The 16,481-nt window shown below is 37.9% G+C and overlaps 1 protein-coding gene across 7 annotated transcripts in view; it reads left to right on the forward strand.

The window, feature by feature from the left end:
- The first annotated feature begins 296 nt into the window (after positions 1-296).
- The window catches only part of rgs19 (regulator of G protein signaling 19), a 44,980-nt gene continuing 28,795 nt past the window's right edge, over positions 297-16,481 (forward strand). For 2 of the 7 annotated variants that reach the window (XM_084427385.1, XM_084427387.1), the window contains exon 1: positions 314-463. In XM_084427385.1, the coding sequence (XP_084283511.1) occupies positions 407-463 (57 nt within the window). In that variant the 5' untranslated portion in view covers positions 314-406. Of the gene's footprint in view, positions 464-8,683; positions 8,721-8,761; positions 9,197-12,916; positions 13,028-16,481 lie in introns of those variants that run through there. The other 5 variants (XM_084427390.1, XM_084427386.1, XM_084427388.1 and 2 more) reach the window with 5 other exon arrangements.

A 16,481-nucleotide genomic window follows, 5' to 3' on the forward strand; every position in this document is an offset into this window, starting at 1 on the left:
TAGAAGTTATGCGAATATTTGGGTTATTATATATAAGAGAGAATACATGAAAGGGAAATTATTGCATAGGTAGGCTATATAAAAGTCTGTTAATGCAAGGCCTAATTATTCTATGACTTAAGTCCCAAACGTTTAGTAGCCTATAACCCCCTATTTTGTTACTTTAATCAACACAATGTGTATGCTACTATTATTAATAGTATGGGCAGATCAACTTGAAAAGTTCCGCTGGAAATGACAATTACTGAGGAAGTCTTTCGTCAATCGACTGAGTAGAACTGTCTAAATCAGCGCATGCGCAATTCATCCTCAGCCTGCCTCCGTAAGGGTGTCGATTCTCAAGCTGGAACATTGGAGGAAAAAAAAGATACTGTATTTTACACACAAAACAGGCAAAAACAAACGGATGTGCTTCAGAAAACGAAACGGCTACCGCCCTCCAGATCATTTTAATGCCAAAATTGTAAGTATTGTCATCGTTAGCGTTTTTCAATAGCATAAACGTTGAGTTTGCCAGTGGATGGTGGGTCCTTTTCCGTTTTTTTCCCCCCTGAAGAATGAGTCGTCCTCTGTAAACCCCAACCTTCTGTCTCTAACGTTACATTTGTTTTTTTGTACAGTCTTATGGGCAGGAACTTACTTCTATGGCTTGGTGTAAACGAAGCTTTCCTAGAAATGGAGCGGTTGAATGTATCCGAGATAGACTATACAGCGCTTATTCGCAGTCGATGAGGGAATGCCGCTTATTTTCGCGTCTCCCGTTTCGCTTCATCAGAATGGGATAGATATCTGGTTGGAATGCTAAACTGAGTTGTCATCTGCTGTAAGATGTATTTTGTGTGCCCCATGCAGTAGTCGTGCGCCCGGTGTGTGCGTGTGTGTCACGGGCATTACGGGTTTGAATTTTCCTCACAAAAACAATATTTGCATAACACATTATGGTTTCACCACAGCCGATGCTTTAAATCTCTATCCGTAAAGCAGTGTGAGCTGATACAATGTTAGTTTGGGGCATTTCAGTTCATCGGAGAGTGAAAGCTAATGCACGGATTATAGCGTTGTATGAAGGGGGATATTTTCAATTCAAACATCTAGGAAGTGGGGGAGGATAAAGATCAGGTTATCATTTGTCACTGACATATATATCTACGTCGGTATTCCTATCAATTAACCGCATGTTTTACGTAACCAATGAGAATAAACCCCGAACGCTTTTTTTTTGTGTGTGTGCGTGCTCGCGTTTCTTTTTCGTCTCGAAAGATGTTCTTATCTTTTTCCCTTTAGCTGGCTGTATAGTAAAGCGCGTTCGCGATGCACGCGCGAAACCTTCGGGTGAATGAATTCTGTTTGCGCGTTCTCGTCGCGATCGGGGGGCGGGGCCCGCGGTGTCGCGTGGCGGTACAACGCTTTGAACGCGTTCGCGCGTGTCCCTGCAGAAATGGAGGGGAGACACAGAGCTCGCGCAGCTCTGACGTCAGAAAGAGAATTCCCGAGGTTAAGAGATATTTTTGTCCAATCAATGAGTGTCTATACGTGACCTTTAGGTTTCCCTGAGGACGTCAAGCCTGGATTTTTATTTGTTGACCACACCACAGGCATGTCTGTTGCTTGACGAAATTAAATGGGTGAATTCAGTTTGATTGCCAAAACAATCTTTGTTGCATTCATTTCCTGTTATCACTGTAAAGCTGCTTTGAAACAATCTGTATTGTAAAAAGCGCTATATAAAAGCGCTATAAATATATATAAAGCGCTATATAAAACAAGTGACTTGACTTGATTTGGGACACATGGTTCCAGTCATCTCAATGGCAAAAAGTGTCCCAATCAACCTGAATTCACCCTAATCATCATAGTGTATGTAGCCTTCTTAGTTTGTGGTGACAACAACAAGGTCTATATTTAGCGAAAAGAATGACATGCTTTGAAACACCAAGTAAGCTTCCACGTGGGCATGCCAGTCGAAGCTCAGCTGCTTTGATATCTTCAGCATCTCTGCTGTACCAGTACTCAGATTTAGTAAGCTTACTTCATTTGTTCCTTAAAGTTACACTCTTACATTCACAGAGGGGACATTGTGTTTTGCATTGTCTTTATTGTAATGGTGCATTTGGCATTAATTAAACCATATATTACCAGAGAAGAGATAAAGTGCTCATGACCAATCTAGTCAGGGAATAAAGAACCTTGAAAACTAGCTAAACCAAATTTAAATCAGCAACCAAGAACTAGAGATTATTGTTAGACCCCATTCTTTATTGTGCTGATGTATTTCCCATTGAAAAAGCTAGTTTGAGCAAAGTAATTATCTCTCTTTGTCTCTCTCTCTCTTTCCCTGTCTCTCTCTATCTTTAAAATAGTCAATAGACTTTAGTTATGTCACAGCCATGAACCATGATTTGCAATATACTCGGCAGTTGCAGGTGGTATTTGATTGGACAAAAATATGTAGTGCAGGATGAGTCATTTTGAACCTTTTTTTTGTCCGTTATAAGCCAGAAGATAAAAGATAAAAAAAAAGTTAGTTTCCTCTATAGAATTATTATTTCTTCAACAGAGGAGGCCCCTTACCCCTTTAATATATATAAATGTTTTATTAAATTATCTACATATTGAACAAAGATTTATCTCAATGTAATTTCAGTAAGGTCATTCAATGAAGGATTTGATTCAAACTGGTAACCTCTGGGTTCCTAAAGCAGAAAGTATACTTCTTTTTTTTTACGCTACAGTACGTGCACAGTCGAGCACACACTCGCACAGCCTTGCAAAGTATACTTCATTGACTCGTATGTAAACAGGCGTTCGACGCAACACAGTTTTGAGCAATCTCTCGCCACGAGTTGCAACCCTTGTAAATATCTTTGTATTCTTTTGTGCTAGAGTTGTACAAACGAGGGTACTTTCTAACCTCTTCGCACAATCTCTCGTCTAGTGCCTTCATTTTCACTGTAGCTTGAATGCGTTCCGGTCTGTTCTGTTTATGTAGTTTTTCTTCGACTACCTTGTGAATCGATGCCCCCAGGGCACGGTTGCCACCTTGTGGATAAACTAAATGATTTTTTATTAACAAAGTTTGGGAGGAGCACGTTCAGATAATTAAACCTAATTAAACACCTGTGGAGCGCATTCAGATAATCAAAGCTAATTAAACACGAGTGGAGCACATTCAGTTAATCAACCCTATCAACAAATTAAGAGGTATATGTACAGCAGATTTACCTCCGTTTGTCGACAGTTTAACAGTTTAGCTACTCTTACAACAACCAGGGGGAGCACTCTGGGTTCGGGCGAATTAATTTTCTTTAAGTGTGATCTTGTGAATTACTGGAAAAAAAAGAAAACCGCACGTGTGACCGGTTACAAAAATATGGCGGTGCGCGTACAGTGCGCACATACTCTTCTGATGACGGAATTCGCGTCACGCGCACTGCAGGCTAGCTAACCCTTGCGTACGCGTAAAAAGTGAAGTATACTTTAGCCTTAAGTATTTTTTTTAGGATTCATTAAAGTTGGCCTTAAACAAAAATTCACACTATTTTCTAATTGCATATTATAGATTTCATTGCGAACTTTTTTTAACATCGTAATGTTTAATTAAAGCGTTATAACTCATCAGTGAAACGACAGACTTCTCTATGGTGACGGATGCAGAACAACTGATGCTAAGCTGAGATGCTAAACTAAACTAAGTCACCACCCTACATTTTTTCTTTTCCGATAATCTGTTACACTCGAATGTATGTCACAATACTGAAGAAAAGATCTGTCTATAGTCCAGTTCGTGCGACAGTAGGCTGCGGGCGGCAAAATTATTTACGACAGCGGTAATGGACAATTCCGCTTCCAACCTGTAGGGGGACCGAAGAGGAAAAGTTCCTTAGTGTTGCTTTAAAATAATCTGTTCATAAGTGTCATTTGTTGATGAATCGGACTACTCTGGTCGTGTTTTATGTTTATTGTGCGCAGCCCGAAAAACAACTGAATAGAAAGATGCATTTTCCTGACATATTTCACCGTACATTCAGGGCTGTACAGTGCGACATATAGCCTATGTCTGTGCGATGAATAAATTCACCACTGTAGAACGCATGCGACAGTTTCTGTAAGGAGTTTGTGCGAAGTGAGATTTTGTTGTAGGGGTATAACAGATCCGTGATCCGTACGGACCAGGCCCCAATGTTCGGAACGCATGTGTCAGATTAATTGCAAATTTTAACCATCATAGAGTGAAAGTTGATCATTTGCACGTTTTTTTTCCTTAAGTTGCCAATTTACACATTCAAGCAATTGTAAACCATTCCAGCGCAGGAGGCGAAAGAGAACTCGGTACTCGCGCGCTGTTATCTTTGCACACAGCCGCGCACACACAGAGATGCGCGTTTCAGATAGCATGCAAAAACCGAATTGATTCCTCTTTTGCACGTTCTTGTGCTTGAACAGACACATACACCAAAAAATATGTCAAAGTGTCACTTATGTCTTAAGTGAGCTTAAACAGTTGAGAAAGAAATGTGTAAATGATCCGTGCATTAGCTCTTAAAGTGACAGCAGCCTATAAATACCTGCTGATGTTTATGTCATTAATGTTAATCAACAAAAGACAGCTTTAACAAAGATTACACTATATTTAATTTATACAGTGAACACTATGTAGTGTTACACATTTCTGTACCTAAATACTACTGTTAGACCTTACTTTATTCGTAACTTTGTTATATTGTATTTATCTATGCTTGTAATTAGTGTATTTGTTCTTATTTCTTTACTGACTGTTCACTTGTCTTTAATAATGTTTGAACTTTTGCTGAACCGATCCGTGACTCAAAAAAAAACGTAATATGATCCGAACCATGAGTTTTGTGATCCGTTGCACTTCCACTCCCTAAAGACAAACTTTTTTCCCTCTCATGCGCTGCAGATTTCTTGGTGATTTCATTCGTGCATGATATGGCATTATGTAAATATAGGCCTATTCACACAGCAAAGTAGCTACTGCTTAAAATTGAAGCTTAAAATAAAGAAACATGAGTGAATAAGAAAAAGCACAGAACATTATTAAGCACAATAAACTGCGAAAAAGAATTTAATACTCACAGACACACTGATTCAAGCCTTGTTTTTATTTTCATAGCACCGCTGACTTACACCTCAGATGCGTTTATAGTTGACACACTCGTCATTTTACTTTCTGAAATGATAGGGGGATGTTTGGCGATAAAAATCCTCTAAACCAACAGAAAGTAGTGGTGAGAAGTATTTTGGCAGAATAATGTCAGATCAAATTGTCAAACTTCAAATTTAGTTTTTGATTTTATGTCAAGCATGCTCTGGAAGATTGAAAGGTTGTTTTGGAGGGACGTGGATACTTGTATTGAGGCTGTTTGATAAAAATGTGTGTATTTATTTTTTTATTAACAGAGATAGCCTGTACAGCAGGGGTGCCCAATCCTGCTCCTGCCGATCGACTGTCCTGCACAGTTCATCTCCAACCCTAAACACACCAATTAAGGACTTCGGGATCATTTGAAAATGAAAGGCAGGTGTGTTTGATTAGGGTTGGAGATGAACAGTGCAGGACAGTCGATCGGCAGGAGCAGGATTGGGCACCCCTACTGTACAGGAATACAGATATATTATGTAAATATATTAAAGTATATTAGTGCAATATATAGCACAGGTAATAATTATCTTGCTAACATACCATATGCACAAGAAAAATGGGCTCTTTGTTACTCATAATTTTATGAGATTTCTATTCATATTAATTTAATTTAGTTTGGTCCATAATTTCAAAAACAATAATGATAAAACAATATAACTAAATACACTGTAAGAAAAAAACTATATATTTTGGTCACATCGCCCACCCCTAAACGAAAGGTTATTGATGTGAATGATAACATAATTAGCATAGAGTACATACTGTATAGCATGCATGATTTATGGTTGTTTTCTGAAAAGGTTTCAGCCGTTTTATGCTAGAATTGTGTGGCCTGTGCGACAAAACTTTCAGCATCTGTAACACCAGTGCTATGTTCAAAAAAAGTTAACTTACAGCCCTGTGTTTTACCACATTCTATTTGAACTGCAGGCATTGAAAGTGATGCAGGAAACACTGCACTAAACGTTTATTATTTGTATTAACTTCAAAGTTTATAGACATGGAGTAAAAGCCACTATACTTTTTATGAGATTGTTACGCTGTTCTTTTTCAGGGGGGTAGTGCTTCTGTCACTTTTCTTTATTGTATAAGAGTGTGTAAAGTAGACAGGAAATCATGGTCTGACAAGTTTTTGCATTGTTTTTGCATTTACATATTTTTGTAAATATGATGAGTTTGAAACGCCTTCAGTATGGTTTGCAGATAAGATATTTGAAACCACATCCTATTGCAAGAAAAAAAGAAAGAAAGAAAAAAAAAAACTCATTCTGTCTGCTGTATAGGCATTATTCAACAACAGTTACTGAATGAACAAAACCAGAGAAAATAGAAAAGCAATGTGACCAGTCACTGGAGCAGAATCCTGAATAAATGATTCCCTTATTCAGGGCCTTCAGGGTTGTGCAGGGTTCATAAGGGGCTAGTCGTCCTCTCTGAAGCACTAATTCAACCAGAACACTGCTTAGCAAACACAACTCCTTTTAAAACAAAAAGTGTTTCGCCATTGCAAATTGCAAAGGTGGCATTTTTACATTATGTGTAGCAAGCTAAAGTTAAACGTCTAGCTTCTGTGAGTTGCTGTTGCTATAGGGGATTGATTCATTGATTCATTGATTCACTCATTATTTTGCATGGTGGTATTAGGGGGCAGAACATTCTCATCCTTGAGAACATTTGATTGGATGAAAATCTTTGTAGTGCAGTCATGACCTAAACGTTACTTTTTTTCTTTTTGCATTTCTTTGTGTTGATTTTGAAATCAAATACGATAAAATGTGTTGCTAAGTGTACTAGATAAACAGACAGTAAACACGTCTTTCTATGCTAATTTCAATAAATGACTCTTCTGATGTGTTGAACTTTGTGAATGACGGGCATGCCGAAGTGTTGTAGGTTCAAATTGCACACTAATCGCTTTTGGCTTCTATAGGAAGACTGTCTATGTAATATGTAGTTTATTTGAATAAAAGTGTCAGTTAAATGATGAATTAGTTAGGTCTAGTAAAAGTGTTTTATTGGCATTATTGACAAGCGGTACGTGTAAAACTGTGATTATATTGTCAATAAAGATAAAATGGTTGAAAAGGGAAGGATTGGGTTGTTAAATTGTCAGAAAGTTGATAAAGGGACAAATGCTGTCCAGGAAAGCCCAAAAATGTTTTTCATGATACTGCTTGTTTTATGATGAAACGCAGTGCTGGTATCATTGCTCGGAAAACCCAAGCCCCGACTTGAATGCCTTGCTTGTCAAAATAATTTCGATAGGCATTGTTTTCACATCATATGCTGGAGTAAAACTTGATAAATAGTTTCACAGTCTTTCAGTGAAGAGTTGAATCAGGACCCATCCCTGCCAAAGTACTTTTGTTCATTTCAAAGATGAGGTCATGGCATCTTTTGACTCTAGCAAATAAAAGATGAATATGCGGTAAAAATACAGTGTTGTGTCAGCATGCATAGGCCTATTTATTGTGCTGTATCTAACTATGCATGATTTTGTAGCACTTTACTATTTGCATTTAGCATTGTTTATATCCCTGCTGTCCGTAACCCTGACAAATTTTGGGGTCACGACCCAACAGTTGAAAGCCGAAGAATTCAAGTGTAAACAACTTGAGTTCATTGCGCCATTGTTGTTTTGTCAGTTTTCATGTGTTGGTCGGAGGAAAAGTTTGGAGTGCAAGTTCCCAGCATTAGCCTGGTGTCGCTGTAAGAAAAAACTGAGTTTGAGGATGAAGCTTGAGTCATTTCTCTCTCTCTCTCTCTCTCTCTTTCTTTCTTTCTTTCTTTCGCTCTCTCTCTCTCTTTCTTTCATCACACTCTACTTTCCTCTTGTCTTCTCTCTTTCACAATCACACTCTTTCACACTCTTCTCTGTCACCTTTCTTATACTTCCTGTTTCTATTTCTCTCTTTACACTCATTTTACATGGCTATGATTATCACATTCTCCATTCCAATCCATCATGTCTCGCAAAATATTTACTCACCCACCTCATGTCTTTCTAAAACTATATGACTTCATACTGGAAGCTATTTTCCATGCAGCTTTCAAGCTTCAGAAAAAAGGTCAAAAACTCCATAAAAGTGCCATAAAGTGGTTAATACAAATATTTCAAGTGTTCTGAAGTTAAATGATGACTTTTTTTTGTGAAGGAAATAGACTAAAATCTTAAGTCATTATTCAATGAAAAGCTATTCTGTTCATTTTAAACAGATAATTTCATTGAATCAGTTGGTTTGGTTCACAAAATAATTCTAAATGATTCATTTACAAATTGACTCCAGTTAACAGCCCTCTGTGGGGGAGATTATAATCTTAATGATCTCAAATAATGATCATTTTAGTCTGTTCCTCTCACAAATCTTTTATATGTAGACTTAGATTAATATAAACAACTGTTACGAAACTTTAACGGTGCTTTTGTGTTGTTTTTGAAAATTGAAAGCTATTCTATGTAACTGCATTGAAAAGAGCAACCAGCACTGTCTTCAAAATATCTTCTTTTATATTCCACAGAGGAACGAAAGTCATACAGGTTTGGAACAACATGCGGGTGAGTAAACGATGACAGAATGTTAATTTTGGGTCAAACGGTTCTTTTAACTCTTTGCTACGGAAAACCAGTTTAGTTTGGTCATTTTTCAAGTGTCCAAATGCCATTTCATGACACATACATCACAAAAATATCACATTTTGTCCGTAGAGAGGCTGGCTAACAGAGTCCGCACCCTCCCTCATACTTTTTAGCGCTTATGTTTTCGCCTTCCATCTCTGTTTTTTCTTACGCATGTCCTCGCCAATGTCCGCTTTTCTTCCCCAGTCTTCTGTTGAACGTTTCCTCTTTTCATGTGTAGCTCCCCTTCCTCCTCTCTCCTTCACAGAGTTAAAAGGGAAGTAGGAGATTGTGGCCATAGCAGACTCAGCAGTGCCTTTAGTTCCCTGCGTAGTCACAAACCCCTCTCCGGAAAATCTAGTGGAGGTTAGCTGACAGTCCAGAGATATTATCTAACCCCTAAAACCTGGAGCCATGTAAGTATCAGTCGACCTGATCTATAGTTCTATTAAAAGTTCATAGTTTTAATACCCATATTGGTATATTGAGGGCAGTGAGATTACATTTGTCCTTCTTAGAATGGCATTAACAGTAGTGTTTGTGGAAGTAGTAGTATTAGTGGCGTTAATTAAATATGGTAATACGTATTAATAAAAACAGAGGGTTTTCATATTTGGTCCTATTTGAGATCGCATGCAAGTTTCTCACTGGGTTATGAACTCATTGACCTTCTTAGCTCACATCTGTGTGCATCTGAGGGTGGCACAGGATCTTGGCAGCTGGCTGAACATCTGGGGCTGATTTTTTTTCATGATTTGTGGGTGATTCTTGGTAGATTTTTATTTAACGTCAGCCGACAGGTCATAAGTTTTACGTGGTGATTTAGTGAAGTTTGATTTTGGTTAAGACAGAGTTCTCAAAAGGTATTAGACTTGGATTTTTAGAATAATATATTTAATTTCATGTCATTTGTGTGATTTTCTGTGCATTATGGATTAGAGGAGCATGCGCCACATTCAATTTAATGTGAATAGGCTGATGTAAATAGTTTAGCCTACAAAACATTGAAAACACATTTTACAAATGTTCAGTTTTTCAAATGAAGTTCAGTGGAAGAGAAACTCCAAGAAACGTTGGTTGTGAAAAACAGACCTGACCTGTGACATTAAGATATTGAACAGACTGTACTTCATTCCCAGGGTTCATATTGGCCCTGGAAAACCTGGAAATACCAGAGAATTTCAAAAGTTTAATTTACAGGCCTGGAAAAGTCATGGAAATTAATGAAATCATAAAAAGGTGATTGAAAGGTCATGGAAATGTCTTTAGTTATTAGTTAATATAATTATGGGAAATAATGGGCATTCACTGGTCAGAAGATGCAAGAACACTCAGAGCCCTTTTATCCATTCATGAGATCAAATTAAGATAGATACATAAGCTAAATAACCTGAGACGATGAGATAAACTGTCAGAAGTGGTTGAGGGATGAGGGGTGAGGGGTGAGGGATGAGGCGAGGACTCAGTCGCAGAGTTTAATGGGCTTTTTAGTAAAAAGAAAACAAACAATCAAAAATTACCCCGTATGGGAAACACTGTCCAACAGCAAGGCAAGGCTCGATACAACAGCAAATATATGATGACAATCTGGCACAAGAAAGAGCAAACGGAGAATAAATAGGGAAGGAAATAAAAGAGGGAGAGCAGGTGGGGCAAATGAACTGATAATCAGATAACAATGAGGGTGGGGTCAAGACATGCTGCCTTCACCTGCCGTCGGAAATGTCTTACTTCCCACTTCTGAAGTTGTGATTACGTCGCGTTCAGGTACTTTGTTGTTGGAAAGAATAGGATGGAGGACATCAGGTTTATTCTTGCCTATTTATTGGGGAAATCTGCTGATGAATCATTTGATCTAAATGTCTATATAAACTATACTAAACTAAATACTATAACTAAACAAAAAAAAACTAAACATTCACTGGTAGGGCCTGAATTTTGTTTTGGAAAATGGGGTTTGGGGGGAAATTCCCCCCTTAGGTGACTCTTGTGGGGGGAGGGATTTTTTTTAGACATACTTTTATTAAATTATTATTATTACATTTATCAGCTAAATGTTTGCTCACTCAGTGTTTTTTTTGTTTGTTTTTACAATGGGGTAATTGTGTTGCGCAATAGCTTACACATAGCACAAGGAAGCTTGATTTCAAATTTTGCACTGAATTTACAAAAAAAGTCAAGCAGTCAAATTGCACATAGTAGCACAAATAAATACAATAGAATATAAATGACGATATACGAGAAGATATAAATGACAAAAGCAGTGCTTTAAGTTTTTCAGGTAGGTCTAACAGTAGTATTCAGGTACAGAAATGCTAAAAATGATTAAAGTAATCCAATGTAAAATAACACTGATTAGTCTTCATTGTATAAATTAAATACAGACTAATCCTAACAATTAAAGCTACAAAAGTCTGGGGTCTGTAAGATTTTTGTAATGCTTTTATTCTGCAAGGATGCATTCAATTAAATGAAAAGTGACAGTAAAACCATTTAAATTGTACAAAAGTTTTCTATTCTTCCAAGAATCCTGGTAAATGTATTATGGTTTCCACAGAAATATTAAAGGGATACTCCACTTTTTTTGGAAATAGGCTCATTTTACAACTCCCCCAGAGTTAGTTTTACCGTTTTCGAATCCATTCAGCCGATCTCCGGGTCTGGCGGTACCACTTTTAGCATAGCTTAGCATAGATCATTGAATCGGACAGGACCATTAGCATCTCTCTCAAAAAAATGACCAAAGAGTTTCGATATTTTTCCTTTTTAAAACTTGACTCTTCTGTAGTTACATCGTTTACTAAGACCGACGGAAAATGTAAAATTGCGATTTTCTAGGCTGATATTGCTAGGAACTATACTCTCATCCCTGCGTAATAATCAAGAAACTTTGCTGCCGTACCATGAGTGCAGCAGGCGTAATGATATGACGCAGCGCCTGAAAATAGGTCTAATAGGTTAGACAAACTTAGTCCCGGTCACGTTGGAAGTTACAGAGCTGGGGACTATTTTCAGGCGCTGCATCATATCATTACACCTGCTGCACTCATGGTACGGCAGCAAAGTTTCTTGATTATTACGCAGGAATGAGAGTATAGTTCCTAGCCATATCAGCCTAGAAAATCGCAACTTTACATTTTCCGTCGGTCTTAGTACACGATGTAACTACAGAAGAGTCAAGTTTTAAATAGGAAAAATATCGAAACTCTTTGGTAATTTTTTTGAGAGAGATGCTAATGGTCCTGTCCGATTCAATGATCTATGCTAAGCTATGCTAAAAGTGGTACCGCCAGACCCGGAGATCGGCTGAATGGATTCGAAAACGGTAAAACTCAACTGTTTAACTCTGGGGGAGTTGTAAAATGAGCCTATTTCCCAAAAAAGTGGAGTATCCCTTTAAGCATTACAACTGATTTCACCATTGCTAAAAAAAATGCAGCAAATCATCATATTAAAATGGTTTCTGAAGGATCATGTGACACTGAGGACTTAAGTAATGATGCTGAAAATTTTGCTTTGCATCACAGGAATAAATTACGCTTTTGTAACATATTCATATAGAAGTTATACATAAAAAAAAAAATTCTAATAAACAGTTAGTTTAATGCTGTCAAAACTGTTTTACTGTATTTTATCAAATAAATGCACCCTTGGTGAGCCTAAGAGACTTCTCTCAAAAACATTAACAAATCTTGCCGACCCCAATCTTTTGAACAGCAGTGTAAATGTGGAGGTGCTGGGAATGGACATGGACAAGCAGTTTGAAATGGAATGGAAGGATGGATTTGTCATTTTCTCCGTTAAATCTCATACAATGGTGAATTTGTTTGCAGATGTTTTCATTTTAATCTCTCCCTTAACAATATTATTTAAAAACCTAACGTTTCTGCCACCATATGCACATTTTAGTAGACAATTAAAATGAACATGCCTGACTAAATTAGCTTAATTCGTAAAACACAAAGTCATAGATTTAATTGTGAGCATTTGCTTGATGTGACTAATATAAAGTCTTTCTCTCTTTTTCTCCCTCACCGTTCTCTCTCCCTATTTGTGTGTGTGTCTGTGTCTTACTGTTGCCCTGTTTGTGTGTTCCTGTGCATTCCGGCCTGTGCTATATGTGTTTGCGTGTGAAGGAGAGGTCCGCGGCCTGCGGGGGGATGACATGCATGTGTCCAGGCATTTAACATCATTGAGGATTTTAAGACTAGTAGGCTGCCCTCCGCCAAGCCATGATGGACATTCTGGTAACTGGCCCTTTTCTCTCATTGCTGTTTGTGTTTGGGGTGTTTTTGTGGTGGTTTATTTGCGTATTAATGGAATGAAGAGTGTTCTGATGTGGTTTGTCCATTTTGGTTTCTTCAAGTGATGTCCTGATAGATACTGATGGATGTTGTTTGTTGTATCCAGGACCAGGCGGAAATGGAATTAGAAACTCCATAATTCACAAAGTTCCCTTTTTGATGAAGGGTCAGTTCAACCAAAAACAGTCTGTCACCATTTATTGTCAACATTTACCCATATGTCGTTCCAAACCATCTGTGGAACAGAAAAGAAGATTTTTTGAGAACATGCAATAGAAGTCAATGGTCACCAAAACTGTTTGGTTACCAAATTTCTTTTGTGTTCTAGAAAATGTGGACTCCGTCTGGTCCTGGTTATACCCATATATCATGATGTTGTGTGTTTTCTTTTCTTCACTGACAATGTTTTTTTGTGTTTGATACTTGAGAGAATTATTCTGGTCGTTGCTGGAATTGTTTTACTTTACAGCATGTGAAGTCTCTCCCGGTCTGCTCTCCTCTCCTTGAGTCTCCTCTTTTCTCCTCACATCTCATCTGGTCTCCTCTGCTCTGTTCTCCTCTCCTTTTTTCCACCCTTTGTCTCCTGTCCTTTCCCTGTTCCACAAACACAAACACACCAATTTATAAAAACCTCCCATAAACGTTTTTTTCTTTTATTTTAGATGAGCCTAAATTAAGCTAATTATAATTACTATGTCCCACAAATCATTCTTTGACATGTTTATTAAGCCAGGATCTGTCTTCATCCCGATTTGAAGATGTTTCACTACATTTCTGGTATTTTCAGAAAGGTGTCACCCCTCAAAAGCGTGCACACACACACTCACGCTTCCGCCCCGGCTAGTTTCGGTCCATCAAAGCTCACAGAACAGCAGAGATGGATGGAAAACAAGAGATCCAGAGTTGTTCATTAAGAGACAAAGACTACAGAGAAGCTAGGAAGACAGCAAGAGAGACAGAAAGGAGAAGTCTGAAGAAGAGGGAGGGAGTGATAAGTCACATGATTCATGGCCAGTCCGCCATGGCATCTGGATAAAGTTAGAGGAAAGCAAGATTTAGATCTAAAAACAGACAAGCAGACAGACATTCATTCTATTTGTGTGTGTGTGTGTAAGGGAGTTTTCCTCTCGTCTTTAGTAGCACAGAGCAGCTTACTCATATCTCCAGCAGTTTATTTAGTTGCATGTCTTTCTGCAGAGCACCTCCCAACTCCATAGACTAAAGTTTGGTTCACATATTTGAATATAAAGCAAACATTCTCTCTCTCCCTCCCCCTCTCCTGGGTTAAGTTTCTTGCCCTCAGGAGATCTCGGAGTTTCTCACGCTTGATGCCAGGTTGGGGGTTCTCTGTGCTAGTGCTCTCAAGCCTGTTGGTTTTGATACTCCTTTTAGAAAACAAGCGGCTACGTCTTTTTTATAAGGGATGGAGGTGGTGCAGCCTATAGTGGATCTGGGCTGGTTTCCAGAAAGCTCAAGCTTTCAGTCCAACAAGGATTGATTCATGCTGTAGTGATCATGCATGAACGTTGCAGAAACATGGGCTGTGTTTGCAACAGAATGCATATTGTGCAGTACAGTATCCACCTTATTTTGCAAAACGCAGGAAGTTAGCTATTTTCTTGTGATGTGTGAGATTTCTGATTCATTAGCTCCGCTAAAGGTAAATAAGTTGAAGAATATTAAAGTGCAGTAAACGGTAAAACTATTTGTGCTACAAACCAGTATGTGTTTATAATTAAATAATATGATAACAGATAACAAATAACAAATAAATAATTAAATGGAATCTACATTAGCAGTAATAACCGCTGAAGATACTGTTGAACTTCTTAAAGTTGGTTGGATTTTGAAAAGTGCATTGATGTCACCCAATTTGCCCAGTTGATTGTTGGGTACGCACCCAACAGTTGAATTGTTTGAGTTGATTTGTTGAGTTGTTTGGTTGAGTTGCAGCGTGAGTGTTTCTGCTCAGGCTCATGCTGTAACCTCTAAACAAACGTGATAGTTCAGTCATGTGACCGAGTGGAATAGAAGGTACAAGTGCGGCTCTGTGTTGCTTTAAAGGGCTTTTATGTGTGTTTGCAGTGATTTAAGACCAAAGCGTAGCCAGTTCCTGGTGGGCCGCTGCTCTGCTGCGGTTGCTCTTCAGTAAAACCACTTCCTTTTCTCATTGGTTCTTTGAGGCAGCTCCATCTTATTTGAAACTCTTACTTTCGTAGACCACTAATGCTTCTTTTGTACATCTTAAGTCCTTGTTTTGTTTTGTTTTTACCGGTTACAACATTGCCACTGGCTAAATTGAATTCAATTCTCTTCACGTGTTGATCCTATATATAAGCACCGTAAAAAGACATCCTGAAGCTTCAGGACTAGTACAGTTAATGATGACTAGAATCACACAGTGTACTGATGATCATGGGATGGCATGTGAGGAGTTCATGCACTATTAATGGGAAAAGAGGCCAACATGGCCACTGTTTCCCAACTCCCAGCAGGAAGTTGAAACACTGTCAGTCTTGTTCAAAATTGGAGGATCCGGGAATGGCCCCTTTAGTCTTCCTAACTTAATAAAATAATTTTCTGTATTCAATCGCTAGTTTGGACTGTAACAGTTACAGTTCACATTTGCCCTGTTATCTCCAGAGGTCGTGACCTTTTGCTCCCCCATAAGCTGCAGGATAGGAGCTGTTGTATTGACTCTCAGAGGAAGCTGCTTTGTGAGGCTGGCTGTGACCACGGGCACGGGATGCTTCTGCTTTTTAATGCCAGCTCTTGATGTGGCACGTGTTCGTTCAGAAGTCACTCAAGTGTCATGTGTCAATGTTATTAGCAAACACTGGCATGACAGAAACCTCAGCTTCTCGTCATGTAAATTGCTTTTTTCAGATCAAATGAAACTATTCTGACATGCTTATGATACATATATATATATATATACATACATACATACATACACACATTTATAATTTTACAAAATATTTCTATTTTAAATAAATGTTCTTATGAACTTTATATTTATCGAATAATCCTGAAAAAAATCACGGTTTCCACAAAATTATTAAGCATTGATAATAGTAATAAATGTGTCGCATCAGATCAGCAGATTAGAATGATTTCTGAAGGATCATGTGACACTGAAGACTGAAAATGCAGCTTTTCCATCACGGGAATAAATTACTTTTTAAAATATATTCAAATAGAAAGCAGTTATTTTAAGTTGTAATAATATTTCAGAAAATTACTGTGTTTTTGATCAAATGAATGCAGCCTTAGAGAATTGTTTAAAAAACAATACAATTTCTTTCCGAATGTTTGAACATAATATTGAATATAATATAATATAGGCTAATATAATATAATAAAGTAAATTACACTGTAAAAATGATTTTTTGAAGTT

This window comes from Rutilus rutilus, assembly GCF_951802725.1.
Source record: "Rutilus rutilus genome assembly, chromosome: 13".
Lineage (NCBI taxonomy): Eukaryota > Metazoa > Chordata > Actinopteri > Cypriniformes > Leuciscidae > Rutilus > Rutilus rutilus.